Source organism: Coregonus clupeaformis, unplaced genomic scaffold (genome assembly GCF_020615455.1).
Source record: "Coregonus clupeaformis isolate EN_2021a unplaced genomic scaffold, ASM2061545v1 scaf0427, whole genome shotgun sequence".
NCBI classification, from domain to species: Eukaryota; Metazoa; Chordata; class Actinopteri; order Salmoniformes; family Salmonidae; genus Coregonus; species Coregonus clupeaformis.
In genome coordinates this window covers 319,616-342,580 of record NW_025533882.1, presented here as the reverse complement: position 1 = coordinate 342,580, position 22,965 = coordinate 319,616, and the positions used below count along the sequence as shown (strand labels likewise).

Sequence of the window (22,965 nt, the reverse complement as noted above, 5' to 3'; positions counted from 1 at the left end):
CTCTCTCTCTCTCAGTAAAGGGATGATCTCCTGATGGCCCCTGTGTGAACGCCAGTCTTCGGCATTGTGTTCATAGCCGTCATTCTGACCTCCCACTCACTCAATCAGAGGCTGTGCTATGGCCCTAAGTGAATATTGATTCCCTCTTCCAGCTCTTGAATACTGCAAGGAGAAAGGATGTGTGTGTTCTGTTCAACACAATGGAGGGAGTGAATAGGGGGCTGAGTGAGGGAGAGGAGGATTATGATTAGGATGATGGCGATCATGATGATGGTAATGATGGTGATAATGACAATGGTGATGATCATGATGATGGTGATTGGAAACACACTTGGTCGAAGCTCCTATGTCAGTTGATGCATGTAAGTTCATGTGGTTTATGTGAATAGGAGATTGTATCACTGTCATAGAAAACTTGAGGTGAACTAACACCCCTCCAAATGAAGATTGAGCTTTATTGTCATAACTCAAATGCAAGTATCATTACAATTTCATTTACAGAAACATATTTACATTAACTGAGAGCAGGAAAAAAAATACTTAGCAACTTTATTTTATTGACGATTATCAGCAACTCACTAAATGTTGTGTCATCTCTTCATGCTATTCTGTCAAAACATGTTTCTGCGACAATCCAATTAATTTGTCCTATCTGTCAGTCAAAGAACACTCACTATAAGATAACTTATTAATGATGCAAAACAATGTCAGCACCATGACATTTTAAGAACATCCTGAAAAACAGGTGGACTGCCCCTGGATTCAGACCAATCAGCATCCTGACCATATTGAGCAATTGCAGGAATGAAAAAGCCAATCAGTGGACTGCCCCTGGATTTAGACCAATCAGCAGCCTGGATATTTTCGATGTCCAAGGTGTAATAGCCTCTCTTATCAAAACATGACCTATTAATGTACCTTTCAAATAAACTAACAAAAAATAATTATTTAATTTACAATTGCAAACTAATTCACTACTTAAAGGAAAACTCCACCCAAAAACTATATTTTGGTATTTGTTTCATTAGTCCATTGTTGATATAGTATCAGAATGCCTCACACTGGCTGTATTTCTGTATTTTGAAAGTTATATATCTTGAAAAATGGATTGCTGACATGTAAAACATTGTGGGACTGTATCAACAATGGACTAATTAAACAAATACCAAAAGTTCGTTTTAGGGTGGAATCTTCCTTTTAGTAAAACCATATCAAAAAGAAAAATAAAGCTGTTATTATTCTCCAACTTTCAATAAAACCAAACAATGCAACTTAAAGATTGTAAGTCCTTCTAGATAACAGGAACATTTCCTGCTGGACATTTTTGCAATTGAACACACTTCAAAAAATATAACCATGTGAAAATAGCATATGTATTTCCATGGCTCGGGGATTAGAACCAGCGACCTTTTGGTTACTGGCACAACGCTCTTAACCACTAAGCTACCTGCCGCCTTCACACAGGCAGAGTCTCAATTGCATTTCCTTGATTTCTTGCATTCTCTCTCCTCGCCGCCTCATCAAAACCCAATGGATGAAAAGGTCAAAGGTCCCTCCCCTATAACTTCTTATCCAACAGGTTTTGAGAAGGAGGCGAGGAGAGAGGACGCGAGGAATCAAGGAAATCCAATTGAAATTCTGGCCACAGTCACTGACTAGTCCACTTCCACCTTCTCCAGAACCACGTTGTGTGGAGCTCCATCCAGGTAGTAGACCATCCTCTCCCCAGCCTGGCCCTCTGAAACTCCCTCGCTCTGCTGGTCGTCCTCCCCTCCCTGGTGCTGGGTGTACATGGTCCCCTCCACCTGGAGGGTGTTGTCATCCAGCTCCGTCACGATGTAGTGGGTCCCCTCATCGTTGATGATTACCTGTGTCAGCCCCTCCTTCATCATCAGCTGGCTGGCTGCAAACTGCAGCACCTCCTGGACCACCTGCTCATCCTGCACCTGGTGCTCCTCGCACACCTCCTCCTCCGTCTTCACTTCCACCTCCATCTCCTCCTCCTCTACTACTCGCTCCATGACCTCTGACACCACTTCCTGAGTCATGACCTCTTGGCTGTCCTCTTCCTGCTGGCCCATCTCGCTGACGGCGCTGAGAAGGGCATCCAGAGCCGTGGATGACTCCGACTCCATGTGGTGGTGCATCGCCCCTCCCCCGTGAACTCCACCCCCGCCTCCGGCTACAGACCCGCCGGACTCCAGCAGGACGTACTGGGTGGTGCCTCCGGCCAGGTGATGGGCCCCGCCTGCAGACACCTCCCTCCCCGAGGAGATGACCTGGCCATCCTCAGTGATGTGGAGCACCTCGGCCACCTGACCCGCCATGGCCAGGTCCCGCAAGGTGGCAGCGGCTGACTCTTCCAGGGCCTGGTCGAAGGCCATCTCCCCACCGCCGTAGCCCTGGAGGATGATCACCTGCTGGACACCCCCCTGGCCCTCCAGCCCCTCCATGGAGCCCACGCTCCGCACCGGGAAGGCCCCGTCAAACGCGGTGTCCGCCTCCACGAATGTGGCCCCCTGGCCCTTTAGACGACACTCGAACGACTTGGACACGATACCTGGAAAAAACACAGAGATATGGAGCAAAGTTAATGGCAAAGCAGTGTGACGTGCATGGGGTTTTGATAACATTGTGTCAATGGACATTGTTGTGATTAGGACTATACTTATAGCACCAATGACCATTAATTATTGTTGAAAAAAGTTACTAGGTGTTGTCCAATGACTATTGACTATGAACTATTCTGTAACCACGCCCTCGTGTCTTCAATCAGGGTTGATTGGAAAATGCTTTGTTCAAAAGAAGACATTGTATTATCATATCTTTGTACTCCCTGATGAAGGCCATGCAGCCAAAACACGTCAGATTTAGATTTAGAAATGTTTGTTCCATTCAACATGCCATACAAATAAAGGCATTTTAATTAATTATATGAAGAGTGCCTTGGTCCTCTTTTCTTTTTGATGACCAATCATTCTATTGACCAGGGGCATGTTGCCTCTATTTTTCCTTTATTCCTTTTTAAATTCAATTTCTGCAGGGCACTGGCAAAGTTTATGTAATAGTAGAGCATAGCATCAAAGATTATATATAAATACTGCATTAACTTGATATGAAAAATAATCTAGGACGCATATTTGTTAACAAAATAAATACACAAATTCATTTTTCCAAAAAGAAAACAAGACAATATCAAGATATTAAAATGGGTGACAAGAAGTGGTGAGATATCAGATGGTGCTAATTGATCCACACCATGCCCTGGCAGATCACAGGTTGCTATGGAGTTGCCAAGGCAATGGGAATGGTGTTAGAAATGGCATTGTTTAAGGTTGAGAGCAGCTCAGAGGATTCAGACGTGCATAATCTATCCAGAGAAAAGGATTTGGAGAGGTGAACAGGAGATACACACACACAAACACACACACAAACACACACACACCAGACCTGGGTCAAATATTTTCTAGGCTTATACCTACAGGTGTGCTTGGTTCCATTGTACCGGGCTAAATGTAAATCAGAGAACGAGGTATTTGAAAGAATCTGACCCAGGTCTGCTTCACACACGCAACAATAAACTCATCGATCATTTATTTATCTATTTCTCCCTGTCATTTCTATTTTTATTTCATTTTACCAGGTGGGTTGATCATTTGATGGCAAAGCTACAAAATGTAGTTGTGCTACAAAATGACCTATGATGACCAGTGTACTAATGCACAATGACAATACTGTAGCTACAGCATCGTCAACTACACCTAATCAAGATGGGGGACATTGTGTATCCCAGTGACTAGTGTAACTAATGCTAGTACGTCTGTGTGTCATCAAACTGACCAGTGGTCAGTTCTTCATAATCACTACTCCCATCACCCTCTGCCAAATAGCAGTCCATCTCCATCCTCCACTGATATGCCTTTACAAAATAGCCCCCATCTTCACACAACCCCCCGGCAGTGATTGCATGGGAAATTGTTGGGGGGGGACAATACTTTGTGTGTTCCCTGTGGATGACACATAACATCAGAGTGAAATATAAGTGTAGATGACTGTGGCAGAGCGATGCCGGTTTCATTCCAGACAGAGGAGAGGAAGAGAGGAGAAGAGGAGAGCCCACTCACAGAGAGATGTATCAGTCGTCCACTCCTTGAGAAGGCCTCTTCGATTATCAGAGTCAAGCCTATACCCTCTGTTTCCCACTTTCCTTGTCTTTCTCTGTCTCGTTCTGTCCTCCTCTCTCTCATCTCTCTTTCCCTCTCTCTTTCGCTCTCTCTCTCTCCTTCTGTCTTTCTTTTTCCCTCACTCTCTGGATGGATCGCATAATGTATTTAAGCACAAACCTGTAACAATACAATTCTAAAATAAAATACAAAATCTAGCTAATCTCATGAAGTACACGGCAGGTAGGCTATATCGCAATAGAAACAAATATTCAACTCCTTTCATGAGAAGTATAATGACACAATAGGAAACCAAATCTCCATAATTCAGAGTGAACACATTAAAACCCATAGTCATAAATATATTAGTCGGAAACACTATGGTCAGTCTATGGACAGTCTATAGAACAAGTGCTGTGACAGCTAGGGTGCCAGTCCCTCTGTATGGGAGGCTGACATTTAGGACAGAAGAGGTTACCTGTTTACAGAGACCCACAGGCCACCGCTTTACTGCTAACGTATTACGCCAACGCTGAACTGCTAAGAGCCGAGAGGCTGACTGGAGAGGACAATAACTCACTGCTGTGATGTTTTATACATTACCATAAAACGAGTGAGGGTTTGTGTGTGTGCATGTGTACGCGTGTGTGTGTGTCTGCGCATATGTGTGTGTCTGCACTTATGTATGTGTGTGGCGGGCTATAGGAGGCATCGCTAGCGTGTGTCACATTATCCGTGGGGTGATGTCTGCCGGGCCTAGCAGCAGCCAGCCTGCCTGCTGAGGTTTATGGGGTGTCACTCAGTCGCCGCCGCCGTGAATCAAGTTAATGTTGCGCATCCCATCTCTTCACTTGTCCCCACACTCCCGGTGGAAGAACAACATTTGAACAGCGTGATTTGGCCCCGGCGAGAGGCTGATGCGTGTTTAATATGTGTTTTGAGTGTTCTGAGTGACTGATTCCTTTAACAGCGAGTTGTGAGGACAGAGAGAGGCACACTGCATTATTTGCAGTGATTCCAAACAAGATGGAGGCTCGGCGAGAATAAGATAAAAAAGAAAGAAGGGGAGCGATAGAAGGGGGGCTCTGATGTCATTTCTCCAGATGAGAGTGGCCTCCCTACAGAGAATGAGGGAAAAGCCACAACAGAGATCGAATGGGGAGAAAATAAAGAATAAGAGAATTATAGTGTCAGAGACACAGGAGAATGCAGACAGACAAACCGACAGACAGTCAGTCAGTCAGACATACACAGCCAGTGTGCTCGCATACAGTGTGCTTGCATAATTAAAGACCTTGAAAAATGTCAATAGTACTGTTTGTCCATTTTAACATGCCGTAGCCAGTATACACTTCCTCAAAATAGTCCGAATGAATCTAAGAACTCTGTCATTCATTTTGAAATGTTTTGCCGAAGAGATCTTAGTCACGCAATTTGACATCTAACTAAGATGTTTGGTGCAGTATTTCTCAAGTGAAAAAATGTGCATGAGGATGAGTCATCTCTCATTGAATGACAACAGGCACTTCATTGAAGAATTCCTACTGTTGGGTAATCACCGACGAGGCGGTGTAGACTTCGGCTACCGACTTCGGCTACCGACTTCGGCTTGCCTCGAGAGAAAAAAGATGTGTGCCCGAATAGCCGGAAAAAAACCTTGCCGAAACAAACAAAAACGTCACAAAATGTTGTCATAATATATGCCCAGACTGTTCCAAACTGTTTTGGCTGGGAAGCATGCGGACGCCTTTAGTCTACCCTATAACCATACGACCAACAGCTTGGAGTCTTCAGTGTAGTGTACACTACAGATGCAGCTATATATTGATCAGTGGATCAATGCCCCCAGCCAGCACAGCCTGTGGTGTTGGGCAGAGGAGGGGGGTTATAAGTGGCATTACTTCAGGGAGGAGAGGGCCGTCGCCTGGGAAGCGTTGAGACGCCACTTACCAGCAGTTAGAGGAATTAACCTTAACACCAACATGCAGCCCCCACCAATCAATTACACAAGTCAACCTTAACATTGTCTGAACTGCCTTAACACTGAACTGACCATACAGCATTTAGAGTGAATACGAATCATAAACTGGCTCAGTCAAGCTGGCTCAGTCATTTATACTGTATCAAACATGACGGCACAATGACAACACTGTGAAAAACACATGGGCTTTAAGATCAATAATTTTCAAACGGAGTCCTTTACAATCCTTTAACGCGCCGATTACGTAAAACTATAGATATGAACCTGGATGCTTAGAATGGGGCGGTGTGAGACCACTAAACCCAAGACACATGTGGGTATTTTATTTGTGAGGTTGTTTTACAGCTGATGCACAAGTAAGATGGGTGTCAGTGATGCTTTTGGGGGTTTGAAGGTGACACAGCTAAGTAGTTAAAGTGCCAGAGAGAGCATGTATCCAGGTCACCAAGGATGGGCTGTGGGGGCTGGGCTGTGGGACTAGGGGGAGGGGGACATGGGAGGTTAGGGGGAGGGGTAGAAGAAGGAAGCGAGGGGACTGGGGTGTGTGGAGGGGGGGCTAGAAGGGTATGGGGTCTCCCCTCACTACATGCTTGCATGAGACCCACTCCTCCTCCCCCTGTGTCCCTCAAGCCCAGGCAAGGAGAGGCGGGGTGGGGACAGTGGGGACCAACAGGTCAGCTGTCTAGGGATGTGTTTTTGTCACCTGCTTTGTTCGAGCTGAAAGGGACTGAGAGGGACCACTGTCACCTTTACAAGCCCTATGAATCAAAGCCAGGGAGAGAGAGAGGGGACGGGCCTGGTGACCAAAAAACAACCAATTACACCAGGACGAGATTGACACTAGGGGGACAGAGGGATGAGGAGGACGGAGAGATGAGAGAAGGATAAGGAGGAGAGAGAAGGATGGAGACACACAGTACAGTAACACCCCAAGGACAAACAGCCATACATGGGCGCACTGATCTTTCTAGGTCAACCGTATATTCAACATGTAGCTCAAGAGAGGCACATAAGTGATATTCTTCAAGAATCAATGGGTTTCAATCATTCATTTAAATAATCATAAATAAATCATAAAAATCACAGAGTGGGCCTTTAAGGACGTATAATTAGGGCATAGGGCTGCCAGCAAAGGAAGAAGGTATACATCCAGGGTTTGGTACAGTGTTGGTCACTCAGTGCACAGTGCATACAGCCAGGTCACGGTCCTCCTCTCTCCTCCCTGCACTACTCGCTCTCCTCCCTACACTCCTCTCTCTTCTCCCTGCACTCCTCTCTCTCCTCCCTGCACTACACTCTCCTCCCTGCACTCCTCTCTCTCCTCCCTACACTCCTCTCTCTCCTCCCTACACTCCTCTCTCTCCTCCCTACACTCCTCTCTCTCCTCCCTGCACTCCTCTCTCTCCTCCCTGCACTCCTCTCTCCTCCCTACACTCCTCTCTCTCCTCCCTGCACTCCTCCCTGCACTCCTCTCTCTCCTCCCTGCACTCCTCTCTCTCCTCCCTGCACTTCTCTCTCTCCTCCCTGCACTCCTCTCTCTTCTCCCTGCACTTCTCTCTCTCCTCCCTGCACTCCTCTCTCTCCTCCCTGCACTCCTCTCTCTTCTCCCTGCACTCCTATCTCTCCTCCCTGCACTTCTCTCTCTCCTCCCTGCACTCCTCTCTCTCCTCCCTGCACTCCTCTCTCTCCTCCATACACTCCTCTCTCTCCTCAGCTCCTTTTCTGCTGACTCTCCCCTGGCCAAGACTGGCTGACCCCATGGTCACCCACACATCTGCCACCAGGGGAGGGAATGGAGGAGGATGGGGAGGGAGGGTGGGTGGGGAGAGGGGGTAACCCTTGATAAAGGTGAGTTTTTTGGGGGGGAAGCATCCGACCCTTTGGACCATTCGTTCAGAGGAATCCCAAACACACAGAGACACACACATTTCACAGAGCACTGACTCTTGGGTGAATTACTACCAAGGTCCAAGCTGCTTTCTAGCGGAGTTGCCGTTACAGTAAGTCATCATGGGTTCTCTTACAGAGCACCGCTGAGAAAGCACACGCACACGCACACGCACGCACTCACACACCCTTCCACTGGGGCATAGCACACTGACTTACAATATGTGACTCGTTTCAGGAAACGAGGCATATGTCGCATGTGACTACTTCACAGGAGCAGCATTTGAACATAAACATGTATTTTTTATCAAAATGTGTTTTTGTGAAGAAATGCCTTCTGGAACATGTGAACTTTCATGTGCCTTAATAACAAATACTGTATGGGCTGGACATGCCAGGAGATGAGTTTGGATTGGTCTGCCATGTAGCACACTTCTGTATATAATGTGAGCTGTTCAGTTTGTGTTGACAGTCCTTTCTACCGCGCTGTTTTTGAAAGATATAATGTTAGCCATCGAGAACTACAAAAGTTTTGCTACTTTTCTCAACAAAATTGATGCCCTGAATTTAGCAGGCGCTATTGACAGATCAGTAGGAAAAAGTGATGGGCTACTTTCTGCACACGCCACGGTCAGTATGAACTGGAGTGACTTGACACAAAGCTGGCCAAACAAGATGTAGCTACAAACAAAACGGAGTTAAATGGTTCCAGTCTGCCGTGAAGCATTCATCCATGTATACGGGTAAGAGTCTAGCTACATTTTCCAGATATACGTTTATAATTTTGTCGGAAAGTCATGTTTATTGCAAGTTAAAGCATACTGTTAGTTAGCTAGCAAATGTTAGCTTGCTGGCTCGCTAGCTAACGTTACGTGTATGATCTGTGTAGTAATATTATTCTAATCAGAAATCCATTTGCATTGCTAGTTATAACCTAATGTTAGCTAGTTAACATTGAACCTAGTTTGTTAGCTTTAGCTACCTGTAGATTCATACTACAGCTATGACAATGTTTGTATTGGTAGTAGTATGAGTTGGGGTTATGCCGGTTCATTGTTTAGCTAGCTAGCTAGCTACCTAGCTAGCTACATGTCTAAACAAAAGACTCCACTTCAGCCGGATTATTACATGACCCATCAAATTAGGAGGTGTGTCTGGGGGTGATTACGGCCATCGATTGCATTTCATGAACATGTCTAGACAATAGTGACCCATCCACTTAGCTAGATGTGGGTGAGGGGTGGTTATAGCATTTCCTTCACATGACCCATCAATTTAGACAAGTGTGTTGGGTAAGCGCCATCTAATAACGATAAAATATTTATAAAATATTTTTATCTGGACACTTTCTGTTTTTGATATTGCTACTATGCAAGTTTGCAAGTACTATCACTGTACCGTTTACACCTTCTGTATCCTGTGTATGTGACAAATAACATTTGATTTTATTTGATATAGCTTGTGTTTACCACATGGCCTCACATGTGAATCCTTAAAGAGATGGGTGGGACTAAGGTTAAGAGGGTGTGAACGATGCTGAATGGGTGTAGACAAAGAAGAGCTCTCCAGTAGGTGTACCAAAACATTCAACGGCCATTTTCTCAAAAGTGGGATTACAAGTTTATCAACTTTCAAAGCAGAATTACTTTCCCATTGTTCCTCAACTGCAGTGTATGATATACCATTTTCTAGCTCCGAGTCTCTACTTTTATCCAATGTAAAAAACACAATTTCAAATTTTGCTACACAAGACCGAATCGAGGCGGTCGGTCACATATCTGTGATGGTGAGCGTCAGACCGAAAGCATGGTAAAGGAGCTGGGGATAGTTAGGCCTGCATGAGCCTCCGCTCAGAGGACTAACACATGGAATCACCACAACAGAACAGACTGCTTCAGTCACTCCTCAACTCTCCTTCCTGCCCTTCTCTCACTCTCCCCATTACCCTTCCCTCTCTCTCCCTCTCCCTCTCTCTCCCTTGCCCTCTCCCTCTCCAACTCTCGGGAGGTGGACCTTTGATTGCTTCCTTAATTAGCCATGTCAGATGGCTCCATGGATTTACTGGTGATGTCTACATTCTGAAGATAATTACACACCTTTCCCTTTCTCCTCCTCTCTCCATTCCTCCCTCCATCATGTGTCCCTTTTCTATCCCTTTCACTCACACTCTCCCATGACTTAATGATTCATTATACATTTGAAGTTGGGAAGACTAAAGCAGATTTTTTCCCCGCTAATCAACATGGAGATTTCCACTGTAATTAAGCAGAAAAGTTTTCTATTTCTTTGTTGCTTTGAGAGCGAGAGAGCGAGAGAGAGAGAGCGGGGGGCTACTATGATCTGAAAGTCAGATAGTCAGACAGATGAAATATTCAGCCCTCTGTGAGTAATCAAAAAGATGTGCCGCACTTCACGTCTAAACCGAAGAAGATAGATGAAGAGAAAGAGATGAGTGAAAGAAAGAGATCGTGAAAGAAATACAGAGAAAGAGAAAGACAGACAGAAAGAGATAGAGAAAGAAATACAGAAAAAGAGAAAGACAGACAGAAAGAGAGAGAAAAAATAGGTAGCGCAAGACCTAGCAAAGTCGAGGCAACAGGCCTGACCAAACCCAAACCTACTGCGTTACTTCCCTGTTGTTACCTCTCAACGACACAACGTTCTGTTTACATTACCTCCAGATCATCCCTGGTCGTATTTACCCAGTATTTACCTAACAGAGGCATGCTGGAGATATTTATCGTGGTGAAGGGGCTAAATATAGAGCTGGGGAGACGGAGTGAGGCGACCATGGTGGGAGGTTTCCCTCTAATCTCCATCTGCAGGCTGACAGGCTGGAGAAGGCCTAATGAAATGCCCTTTTCATCTGCACTGCCTGTGTGTATCTGACAGTATAAATATTTAGCAATATCGAAGTCAGCTTGTGATTTTACACAGATGGAGTGATTGATGCCTCTCGGCAGCTGACGCATGCCAAAGACGATCTCCGGTGTTATGTAAACCAGCCCTGCCCCTCTCGCTTTCTCCTTCATTCTCACTCTTTCTTTCTCGCGCGTGAAATCGCTCCTCTTCGCTCTGTCCTCTCTGCCTCTTTCGCAGCTAGTCTTCTTCTCCCTCTCTCCTCCTCACTCTTTGTCACTTTTGCAGTTTGCTGCCACCTGAATTTCCATCTCTGTCCTTTCAAGGTAGGTCTGGGTTATGGACTCAAGTCAATAATGAAGGAATGCTTTACAAAACCACTAACAGCTTATCATGATGTTAAGTACTTGCAAATAAGTATTTGCATGTGTGCGTGTGTGTGTGTGCGCGTGTGTGTGTAGATCTCTTGTGAACAGATGACAGTGTGGGCGGTTTCAGAGGACTTCACACACAGCTGTCACCCAGCCCAGAGAGACAAACCAGACCAGCCCTTCTCTCCCCCTGCTCCCCCAGCTACTAAAACCCTATGTGTGTGCAGGGTCCGTGTGTGTGTGTGTGTGTGGCGTGGGTCTGTCTGTGTGTGTGTGCGGCGTGCGTCCGTGTGCGTGTTTGTGTGTCTGTGCACATTAATGTATGAGTGTGTGTGCGCACGAATGAGCGTATGTGTGTGTGTCTGCGCAGCCACTACAGAGCAATTAAAGAAGTAGAATACAAGAACACAATTCCAGAACATACATAGGGGAACATTAAGGGAGCGTGTTGAGGATGTATTGACCTTGTAATTGCCTGTATAAAATATGCTCTCCTGGTAATGGCATTTCTGGCTTTAATTGAGGAAATATCTCCTATTTTTCTCCATGTGTTTTTTCTTCTTTAAATTGCATTTAAAACTCCAATCTCAAATGCACCCAATTCCTTAATCAGAGAGAAGAGCAGATCTATTAATCTAACTGTCCTTTATCGAAATTAGCATTCAAACGTGATCTGTTCCACCGCGCCGTCCGGACTCGGGTTTTAATTCCGGGCGGAGGGAGGAAATCGTCTTCGTTGCAATAACTACAGTGTCCTTCAAGACCACTCTGGCCTCTCCTCTATTTGAGCTCTATTGATTTTGATTTGCTATGTAATGAGAACAATTAGTATTATTCCTGCTCTCCTTCATCACTCACTTCTGAGTTTGCTTTCTCCTATGCAAGACCAGGCAATTGAAGCTACCATTGGCCCCCAAATCTAATCCACACTTTACAAGCCCAACTGGAGGTTCCTGCTCTGGTATGGGACTAATTCTAAAGACACAGAATGTCAAAGAAATCCCAGAAGTCCCAGTTTCAACTCTGTCTTCCCATGTAGAGTGTAGGGTAGTGGAATGGCCATTTTCTTCCCCAGTAGTAATGTTGTTGACTGACTGACTGACTGGCTGGTGTGGGAGTGATCAGGGTGTTTTAACCCCTATAAAGTTGGCACAGTGATGTGTGACTATGTGGCTGTGCGTGTGCACGCGTACATGTATTTGCTTGCGTGTGAGTGTCCGACCATGCGAGTGTGTATGATATTGGGCCTTATTCCTGCCTCCATGCAGCCGATGAGGAATGAAACGTCCGAGGTTTCCATTTCTCTTCTCCCCGTGGCTGAGTCTTACTTACCCTAATGATGTATAATCGCCTGGAACTGCACTTAACCTGAGCCCTAGTGTGGCAGAGACCGAGTGGGAAATCCACGCTCATTACAATGTTTACCACAGGTTCAGGGGAAGGAGACAACCTGTCAACTCGGAGAAATGAGGGATGTTCAAAATCACACTCAATCAAATCCAATCGAATAATACAGACGGCGATAACCCTCCCATTTCAGCCTTCACCTTAGTGACCGGCAGTAAAACTTTGATGGAACAGATGCAAAATTGGTTCCTTCATTTGTTGCATGTCTAATGAAAATGCCTGGATCGTATTCATTAGGGCACACCGTTGCAAAACTTTGGACAAAGAAATACTTTTTTTTTTATCAGACAAGTTCAGGTAGTCCCTGTTTCAGTCCATTCTCTTCCGTTTTGGTGGCTAATGAATACAGTAGTGGCTAACCTAGTCAAATGGCTCCTACAAATACAACCTCGAGCTTTTAACTCTCCAATGCTCATATCAACGGACATGAATGCAACACTATCTCATGTGACATCTTACACTTACCAATACTAAGTGAATGCCGCTCGCTCACTATGAAAGTGTAACCCAGGGTACAGTACAGACACACAGCGACGACTGTAAATGACACAGCCACATGACACGGCTATGAAACCTCAGATCAAATCAATAGGGTGGGAGAGAGGAGTGCAGGCGCCAGGCAGGGGGGTCAAAACCCATCACTCAGGTCAACAACAGCACAGGAAAACACACAGATGATTCACAACATACAGCACAAACACACACACACACCACACACACACAAGCACCTACATGGTAAACCTGCAGCCCTCAGCACCAGTCCATCATGCCTTTGCTAAGAAAAAGGAGAGGAAGCGGGTCGGTCTGAGGCCTGGTGGCATTTAGGCCTGCTCTCTAACAACACTCACAGCCGGAGAGAAGCAGGAGAAGAGAGGAAGAGGAGAAGCGGAGAATAGGAGAGGAGTGAAATAGGAGAGGAGATGCGATGTGAGGAGAGGAGTGGGAGAGGAAGAGGAGTAGTGGAGAAGACGAGATGTGTAGGCAGGAAGAGTAGAGTAGAGGAGAGGAGAGGAGGCATTATTGAATTATTGAAGGTGTAGAGGATAAATCTTCCGTGGAGATGCCACAGTGTCGACTGCGGCTACAAACACAGACAGCCCACCACACAGCCAGGGTGGCGTGACGAGGGCAGGCTTTGACTTGCTGACCTTGGGGTTGTTAAAACAAGCTCTCCGTCAGCTTTTCTGCCAAATACGTTTACCTCAGGCCGGGACGGATAGAAAGAGAGGGAGACAAAGAGAGAGAGAGACAGGGTGATGGAGAGAGACAGAGAGAGATGAGAGAGAGATAAGAGAGAGGGAGAGACGGTGAGGGAGAGAGACAGTGAGAGAGAGGAGCGAGAGATGAGAAAGAGAGGGATTTAAAGGTGGGAGAGCTAGAGAGAGAGAGAGAGAAAGAGAGAGAGGAGACTGTGCTGACAGTACAGGAATAAATACTGCGGTTCGGAAAGAGAGAGAGTGGCAAACAAAAACTACTAGCCACCTCGCATTGGTCACACAGTAGCACTGTTTAGTCACACAACCCTCAGAGGTGATCAGTACCCCGAAAGAAAAGATTAAACATCGGATAAACAGAAGCATTAGAATGCTGAGAGAACACCAAATAAACAGTTGGTAAAAATAAAATGGCTATATGTTTCCATACGGTGTGTAAAGGAATCAACCAACAATTACTGATGTTTATCTATTAAATAAAAAAAGAGACAGATTATCTGTACATGCATGAAGACATATATAATAATTCCTTGTTTTCCTTCCAGCAGAAAGATTTTCACCAACACATTTTTATTTCCATTATTATCTCTTTTAAAGATAGGAAAGGTCAGTTTCTCTCTTCCCTCACCCCCTCGTCTGAAAGGTAGGCTTGCTAGAGATGTGTGTGCGTGTGCCCGACTGTCCGTGTTTGTGTGTTTATGTATGCCTATGAGCGTGTGTGTGCCTGCTTGCGTCCGTGTGTGTGTATGTGTGTGTGTGTGCATTGCGTCTTGTGGGGCTCTACGTTTGCTGGGGCGTTCCACTACTAGCCAAGGGGGGCAGCCAGTCTTATTAACACCATCAGTCTGAGTCATTACAGGGGCGTCTGGTTTGGGCAGGTGCTATGAGAGAGTGTCCCCGTTACAAACGACCACAGGAACCTCTCTGGAACTCCGGCCCCTCTCCCCTCCCTCGCCCTCTCCCCTCTTTCCCTATCAGACACCTCAACACACACAAGCCCATATTTCTAACTCTACAGCCCCTCACATCCCCAAAAAGGGACGAGGGCGTCTACTTGTTATCCAGTGGGTTACTAGCCCACTCTGTCTGTCTGCGGTGGTCTGCGGTGGTTTGGTTTGCACTGGGGGGACTGGCTCAATCCATCCTGATGACAGCACTGATACAGGGAGGGGAAAGAGGACAGGGCTGAGAGGGAGAAACTGTCCTGAAGAAGACCAACAAACATAGTTAGTATAGATACTGGTATGTACACACACATGCATACTGTACACAAACACACACACACAATAATAATGTCAGCATAGTGTTTGACCTGGGTATGAATATTGACAGGTGGAGACAAAATGAAACCAGACACGTAATAATTCCTGTCAAAGAGGAGACCGGTCTATTACCCAGGCGCCAATATGGCTCCTCCGATGACACCAAAGATGTGTCAAAGAGAGACGTTGTTCATGTCCCAAATGGCACCCAGTTCCCTTTATAGTGCACTGCTTTTGACCAAGACCAATAAGGCTCTGGTCAAAAGTAGTGCGCTATATAGAGAATACGGTGCCATTTGGGATACACCAATCCAGCACTACCTTGCCCAATTGCTATGGATTGTGTAACGTGTTCACTTTAGATGTACAAATTGATCTACAGTACCATTGGCAAATCATTTGATGTTTGCCAAGGTAGTGTCTTCATAACATCAAGGACAAGGTCAATCAGGGAAATTTGAATTGAATGTCATAGTCATTGTATTTATCAGTGTTCCAAATGTAGTATATCACTCCAAATATCATCCATATAAGTCACTATCTATACTTCATTTCATACATCATGGGTCTTTTTCAGAAAAAATTTATGCAATTTGTTCTTGGGCAAAACTGGGCTTCTTCTACTTTGCTTTTCAGGTTTTAATAGTGTGATTAGTTAGAGTTAACACTAATTAACAAATGCACTGACGTCAACCACAAACTGTCCATGTAAGATTGAACCTCAGTTTAGGAAGGTATGCCTCCAAGTGCCTGTCTTCAACAGATACATTTATATTAGAGCAAATGTTGAGGAACATTTTGACTATAATACATGGACACAATGAAGATTGTGTCTGGGACCCCAAAAATTCTAAACAAAACAAATATAGAAGCCATATTCTTAACCTGTCTAACATTGAAAACTGTAGCTGGTAGGAATTGTAGGAATGAAACCTCTTGGTTTGTTAGTGTTGTTAATTGGGCGTGCTGAATTAGAATCTTAACATACGCTTCTAGGACCAAACAAGGCCCAGTGTTTGACCTAGCCGAGCGTTGCTTTCTGCATTTGCCCTCCCTGCTTCCTCCCATTCCCTCTTATTCCTCAGCTTCAAGTGTCTCCAAAACTAATAAAACCCCCTCTGCGAATCCCCCCCCCAGTGAAGCCCTCCGTATCAACCATCACATTAATAACACTGTGCTCGTATTCAAATTTTCTGTCGAAAAGCTAAAGAAAGATTGAATGCTCTGCTGTCGCGTGGACCAAAGATTGAAGACGTGTCTCATTGACATTGTTAAAAGTTTATGAAAATATATGAATTCTCAAACGTGGCGGGGCTGCTCGGGCCTCTCCACTCCCAACAGTACTGTTCGAGATCTTGGCTTTTAATCAAAATGATTGAATACCGTAAGTTTGGATTCGGGGATTCTAATGGCGAGGATGGATAAAGTGTCAGGGTCCTGAATCAAAAAAACTAGACGTGCTCGTACATGCGTGCATAAAAAAACATTACACTTTTTAAAGAAAAATATATTTATCATTCTTCATATCGGCTATATCTTGTTTTTCCCTATATGTATGTGAGTGTTTGGCTAAATGGCATGTGTATTGTAACTGTATGTGGGTGACTCCGATCCTCCATGCTGTTGGGACTGATATGGTAGATGAAGCATATGGTGCTGACACACGTTCCATACAGCATGTTTAACAGAACAGCTGTTCCCGCCGTCAGATGTGTGTGTGAGTGTGTGTGTGTGGGGGAGGGGGGGACTGTGGAGTGACATGCAGTGGTATCTGCGACGGCCTGCTTGACGGTGCAACGGCGTAGCGCCGGTCACTGGGGGCCAACACGGCACGGGGCAGTGCTCGCTCTCAGAAGGCAAGGGCCCACGGTGCGTTGTGGCTGCCCACCCGGGAGAACGTCTGCCGTCTCCCCCCAACCCTCCCTCAACGCCCCCCACCCAGCCTGACACACACAGACCTGTTAGACTAACTCCCTCCACTCCTTCGCCAAGCAGGTGGTGTTTTTCTCTCACTCCGGGAGGCTCTCGAAAACAAAGCGCTTATAACATGAATTTATCAATCTCTTTGGTGACAGCTGGGGACGGGAGGGCACGGAGAGGGGAAAGGAGACGGTACGGTAGCACTCATACTGTCTAGGATAAGGTCTGAGTGGATGCAGAGAAGTAGTCAGTTACGGTGCTGACTAACATAACGGTCATGACTTGTTTTGGTCCGCGTGCCTGCCATGATGATTTGAGAGGCTGCAGGTGGGTGAGGAGGGTGTGGATGGTTCTCCAACTTCTTCTTCAATGGTCCCTGGGGTAACAGCAGCACTGCTGAGACAGTGACGGAAGGGGAGGGAGGGAGGGAGGGAGGGAGTTTCAGATAGAACTGCAGGTAAAGACTCTGATAAGAGGTCACGATTTAGAGGTGGGAATTTCCATTGAAAAGAACCCATGAGCACCAACATGTGAAGTTCATAGGAGCAAATCAACTTGGGTGTCAAATGAAAGCTAAGAGTCTACATTGTTGGGAAATGAAAGCATAGATACATTTTTCAATAATTTTCCATCTTAAAAATTAGACATAAGGCTTTGATTTCTGGATAAACAGATGGAAAAGGGGTCTTAGAAAACATCTACCAGAAAAAGTCTTAAAAGGTATCAGAAATACATCAAACACAATAATATTGACATAACGACCCATGCCAACTAATATCAACACTTATATTTCATTTTGGAGAAATGGTTTACCTTCAGTAAGTTTAAGAAATATTACCTCGTCACTTGTAATCCCGTTACCAAAAACCAGATATCTTTAACATATTTTCTAATTTATCTCCCTCATGACTGAGGATAATGAAAGTTCACAGAAGTAACAAGTAAAGGTGGACCTACCAATTAGTTATAGTGGTTTTACTGATATCAAATTTGTTTATGAATTATTAAGTGATTAAAACTCGTAATTCTGTTACCAAAAAAATCTGTAACGGAATTACTGCAACTGAATTGGCTACAATGGGAAATGCTAATTGTCACAAACCACAGTTGGGTCACCTGCTACTGTCCTCCCTTGCAATGGCACACTGTTATGTTCTTTCTATTTCTGTTATCTGGTGGTCAAACCAAGAGCGTTAAAACAGTCAGTCTGGACAACCCCTCCCTCTCTCTCACTGTCCAGTTAATGTCACATCTCCCAGCTCTAACTGACACTTACCCATGCGCCCCCTCTCTTTCCATTTACTGTAACCAGCATCCTCACCCACTGAGCACCGACCGACACCGAACATCCATGGACGTAGAATAGTGGTTGAAATTTGGTCAGTCCACCCTGGCTTTGATGTTAATGTCCACAGACGGACCGTACTGACCAAATCTGAACCTATCATATACATATGTTTCACTAGTATGGATAGTACAGTACAGTGAGTAGAGAAATGTAGAGTACAGTCGAATACAACACAGTAGTACAGTACAATATAGTAAAACAAATTAGAGTATAGTAGAGTACAGTATATTGTACTGTCCTCTACTGTACTTAACTATACTCTACTTTACTGTACTCTACTGCACTGTACTGAACTATACTCTACTCTACTCTGCTGTTCTCTACTCTACTGTACTCTACTGTACTCTACTGTACTCTGTGCTCTGCTGTGATGTCCAAACTTGTGAAACATGAGGAGAATGACATTCATGTCCATAATTATGCCTTTCTGTGTAGTACAGATCAGGGACCCATGATGAAATTCCATTACCGTAATTCCGTTCCTGGGTGTACACCCACTTTACTTACTGTAGTTACATAACCAAAATAAAAAAATTCAGATTCAAGGTGTCATGTCATAGCTGACGCCCCATTCTTTCTGCAGACATCTTTGAATCTTAATTTGGAGCAGATAGTTAACAGTGGTTGCATAAAAAAGTTGTCCTTGTGCATCGAGTTGTATGGTTTGTTAAACTTTGAAATCAATAGTTTTTGTTTGGCATACATTTTAAAGTACAAAAAAAAAACAGAGTCAAAGCATCATTCTGTTACCGTGGAATTGCTCAGGTCAGGGTATGTGTCTCAGCAAGATACAGCTGGTAGAATACTGTAGGTAAAGAGTGTATTCACAGAGGTAGAGCCAGGGGAGTAGGAAAATAGCTTTATAGAGACCCCCAAAAGCACCACCCCCACCCATAACCCCGCCCCACTCCCAGTGACAGGCGAGGTACCATAAAATAAAATAAACTCCACGTCAAGGCTCTGGCATGATCTCCCTAACCCACAACAGACAGACAGAGCTCTCTGAAGAGGCTCTGGATTCACAGCTATCACTCTCCCCCCTCTTCTCTTCTCCCTCTCCCCCTGTCATTATCTCCCGAGCCTAGACTGGAGAGGTCTGAAGAGGTTTTCAAATCCAGTGAAGCCTGTCACATTACAAAAACATGTCGCTTTAAACTAAATGTAAAATATCAGTAATTGAAGCGATATAAATCCGCTGTTGTGTTTTTTTCTTCTCTTCTACCGCTTCCTCTCTTTCCTTCCCTAACCCTCTGTCTCTTTCTCTCTCTTTTTTTGTGAGGGTACTTTTGATGAGCGGTAAATTGGAAATTATTTTGTGTTGTAATGCCACGCTGAAACGTCTTCCCATTACCATCCGTCAGTCATCGCCGACAGAGAAATTACTCAACTGTCAATCTGGCTATGAAAAGAGGTGGTGGGGGAAGGGGGGGTGGTGAGATTGATCAATAAAGAGAGGGAGGGGGGGATGAAGGGAGGGGTGGAGGTGGGAGGGGTGGTCCATCATAATGCTTTTGTTGTGATTGAATATATCAAAGCTGTGGTGGAATTTAGCTGTCACTGCCCCCCAGAGCATTATTTTTACACTAGTGTGTGTGTGTGTGTGTGTGTGTGTGTGTGTGTGTGTGTCATTATCCTCCTCACAGGCACCATCTTGCGAGGGCAGCAGCAAATTAAACATAATTGAAAGTAAGAGGGAGAAATGTACAGAATCATGGAAATGTAATAGTTCCTTTCTACGGCAATAATTTAAGGCCTGACTATGGGACTTGAAACCTAACTGAAAGTGTCAATGTTGTGCATGAGAATGAGTGTATGTTACAAAGCATGTCTGATCCCTTATGGCAGGGATCATCAACTAGATTAAGCCGCAGCACATTTTCTTTTCTTGAGAGTATGGTCAGGGGGCTGGAACATATTTACTAATAATTTGTAGACTGCAAATTGATCCCAAAGAGATATAATATTTGAATAAAACATAATAATTTCAAACCTTGCTTACATTTGTATGCAATCACAAATACTGTATCTTACCATTATGCGTGGGAATACTTTGGAACACATTTCCAAAATTACAATCCGTTGGAGCTGATTTGCTGGTATAAATACACAGTATACATACAGTATAAATACAGTGCATTCGGAAAGCATTCAGACCCCTTCCATTTTTCCACATTTGTTAAGTTACAGCCTTATTCTAAAATGGATTAAATAATTTTTTTCCCTCATTAATCAACACTTTTGCTAATTTATTAAAAATAAAAAACGTATTTACATAAGTATTCAGACCCTTTGATATGAGACTCGAAATTGAGCTCAGGTGCATCCTGTTTCATTGAGATGTTTCTACAACTTGATTGGAGTCCACCTGTGGTAAATTCAATTGATCAGGCCTTTATGGTAGAGTGGCCAGACGGAAGCCAAACCTCAGTAAAAGGCACATGACAGCCCACTTGGAGTTTGCCAAAAGGCACCTAAAGGACTCTCAGAAACAAGATTATCTTTGGCCTGAATGCCAAGCGTCACATCTGGAGGAAACCTGGCCCCATCCCTACGGTGAAGTATGGTGGTGGTGGCAGCATCATGCTGTGGGGATGTTTTTCAGCGGCAGGGACTGGGAGACTAGTCAGGATCGAGGGAAAGATGAACAGAGCAAAGTACAGAGAGATCCTTGATGAAAACCTGCTCCAGAGCGATCAGGACCTCAGACTGGGGAGAAGGTTCACCTTCCAGCAGGACAACGACCCTAAGCACAAAGCCAAGACATCGCAGGAGTGGCTTCGGGACAAGTCTCTGAATGTCCTTGAGTGGCCCAGCCAGAGCCTGGACTTGAACCCAATCGAACATCTCTGGAGAGACCTGAAAATAGCTGTGTAGCGACGCTCCCCATCCAACCTGACAGAGCTTGAGAGGATCTGCAGAGAATAATGGGAGAAATTCCCCAAATACAGGTGTGCCAAGCTTGTAGCGTCATAACCAAGAAGACTCGAGGCTGTAATCACTGCCAAAGGTGCTTCAACAAAGTACTGAATAAAGGGGCTGAATACTTATGTAAATGTGATATTTCAGTTTAGTGTTTTTAATACATTTGTAAAAATTTCTAAAACACTGTTTTTGTAATGGCATTATGGGGTATTGTGTGTAGATTGATTAGGGGAAGAAAAAAAACTATTTAATCCATTTTAGAATGAGGCTTTAACTTAACAAAATGTGTGGAAAAGTCAACGGGTCTGAATACTTTCTGAATGCACTGTACGAATGTACAAAACATTAAGAACACCTTCCTAAAATATATATTGTTTTTATTGTTATAATTTTTGGGGGGGACCAAATGAAATCAACCGCGGGCCGCCAGTTAGGGAACCCTGCCTTACGGGATTAGTTGACACAAACAAACATTACCATGATTCCTACAATGATACTTCCGTTGTTCTGCACAGTTCGCACCACATATAAAGAATGTACACATGAGTAGCCTATGTAATCTGCATGAATGTGTGTGTGTGTGTGTGTGTGTGTGTGTATTTTAGGCTTAGGGGTTAGGGTTAGGGTTACAATTAGGAGTTAGGTTTAGGGTTATGGCAGTGTTTCCCAAGCTAGGGGTCGTGACCCCATGTGGGGTCGCCTGATTTTAAAATAGGGTAGGAGAGAACTTCTGAGAAATAAAAAATGGTGCTTGGTTCATTAAACCGGGGTTACATCAGTAACCTCTGGTAGCCACTAGATGCGGTTGTAATAAATAGAGTGGTTTCCTTCAAACCGTTTAAGGTACAAAATATTATGACCCCATCACTGAAAGATTACATAGATATACAGTGAGGGAAAAAAAGTATTTGATCCCCTGCTGATTTTGTATGTTTGCCCACTGACAAAGACATGATCAGTCTATAATTTTAATGGTAGGTTTATTTGAACAGTGAGAGACAGAATAACAACAAAAAAACCAGAAAAACGCATGTCAAAAATGTTATAAATTGATTTGCATTTTAATGAGGGAAATGAGTATTTGAACCCCTCTCAATCAGAAAGATTTCTGGCTCCCAGGTGTCTTTTATACAGGTAACGAGCTGAGATTAGGAGCACACTCTTAAAGGGACTGAACTAGGTTTTCCTCTAGGATTTTGCCTGTGCTTAGCTCCATTCCATTTATTTTTTATTACTTTAGTGCCTTGTTGCAAAATGGATGCATGTTTTGGAACATTTTTATTCTGTACAGGCTTCCTTCTTTTCACTCTGTCAATTAGGTTAGTAGTGTGGAGTAAGTACAATGTTGTTGATCCATCCTCAGTGTTCTCCTATCACAGCCATTCAACTCTGTAACTGTTTTAAAGTCACCATTGGTCTCATGGTGAAATCCCTGAGCGGTTTCCTTCCTCTCCGGCAACCGAGTTAGGAAGGATGCCTGTATCTTTGTAGTGACTGGGTGTATTGATACACCATCCAAAGTGTAATTAATAACTTCACCATGCTCAAAGGGATATTCAATGTCTGCTTCTTTTATTTTTACCCATCTACAAATAGGTGCCCTTCTTTGCAAGGCATTGGAAAACCTCCCT

At 44.4% G+C, this 22,965-nt stretch overlaps 1 protein-coding gene across 2 annotated transcripts in view; it reads right to left on the bottom strand.

The window, feature by feature from the left end:
- Positions 1-435: 435 nt before the first annotated feature.
- The window catches only part of LOC121560766 (zinc finger protein 407-like), a 173,655-nt gene continuing 151,125 nt past the window's right edge, over positions 436-22,965 (bottom strand). For both annotated transcript variants that reach the window (XM_045215349.1, XM_045215350.1), the window contains exon 9: positions 436-2,560. In XM_045215349.1, coding sequence (XP_045071284.1) covers positions 1,656-2,560 — 905 coding nt within the window. In that variant the 3' untranslated portion in view covers positions 436-1,655. The remainder of the gene's footprint in view (positions 2,561-22,965) is intronic.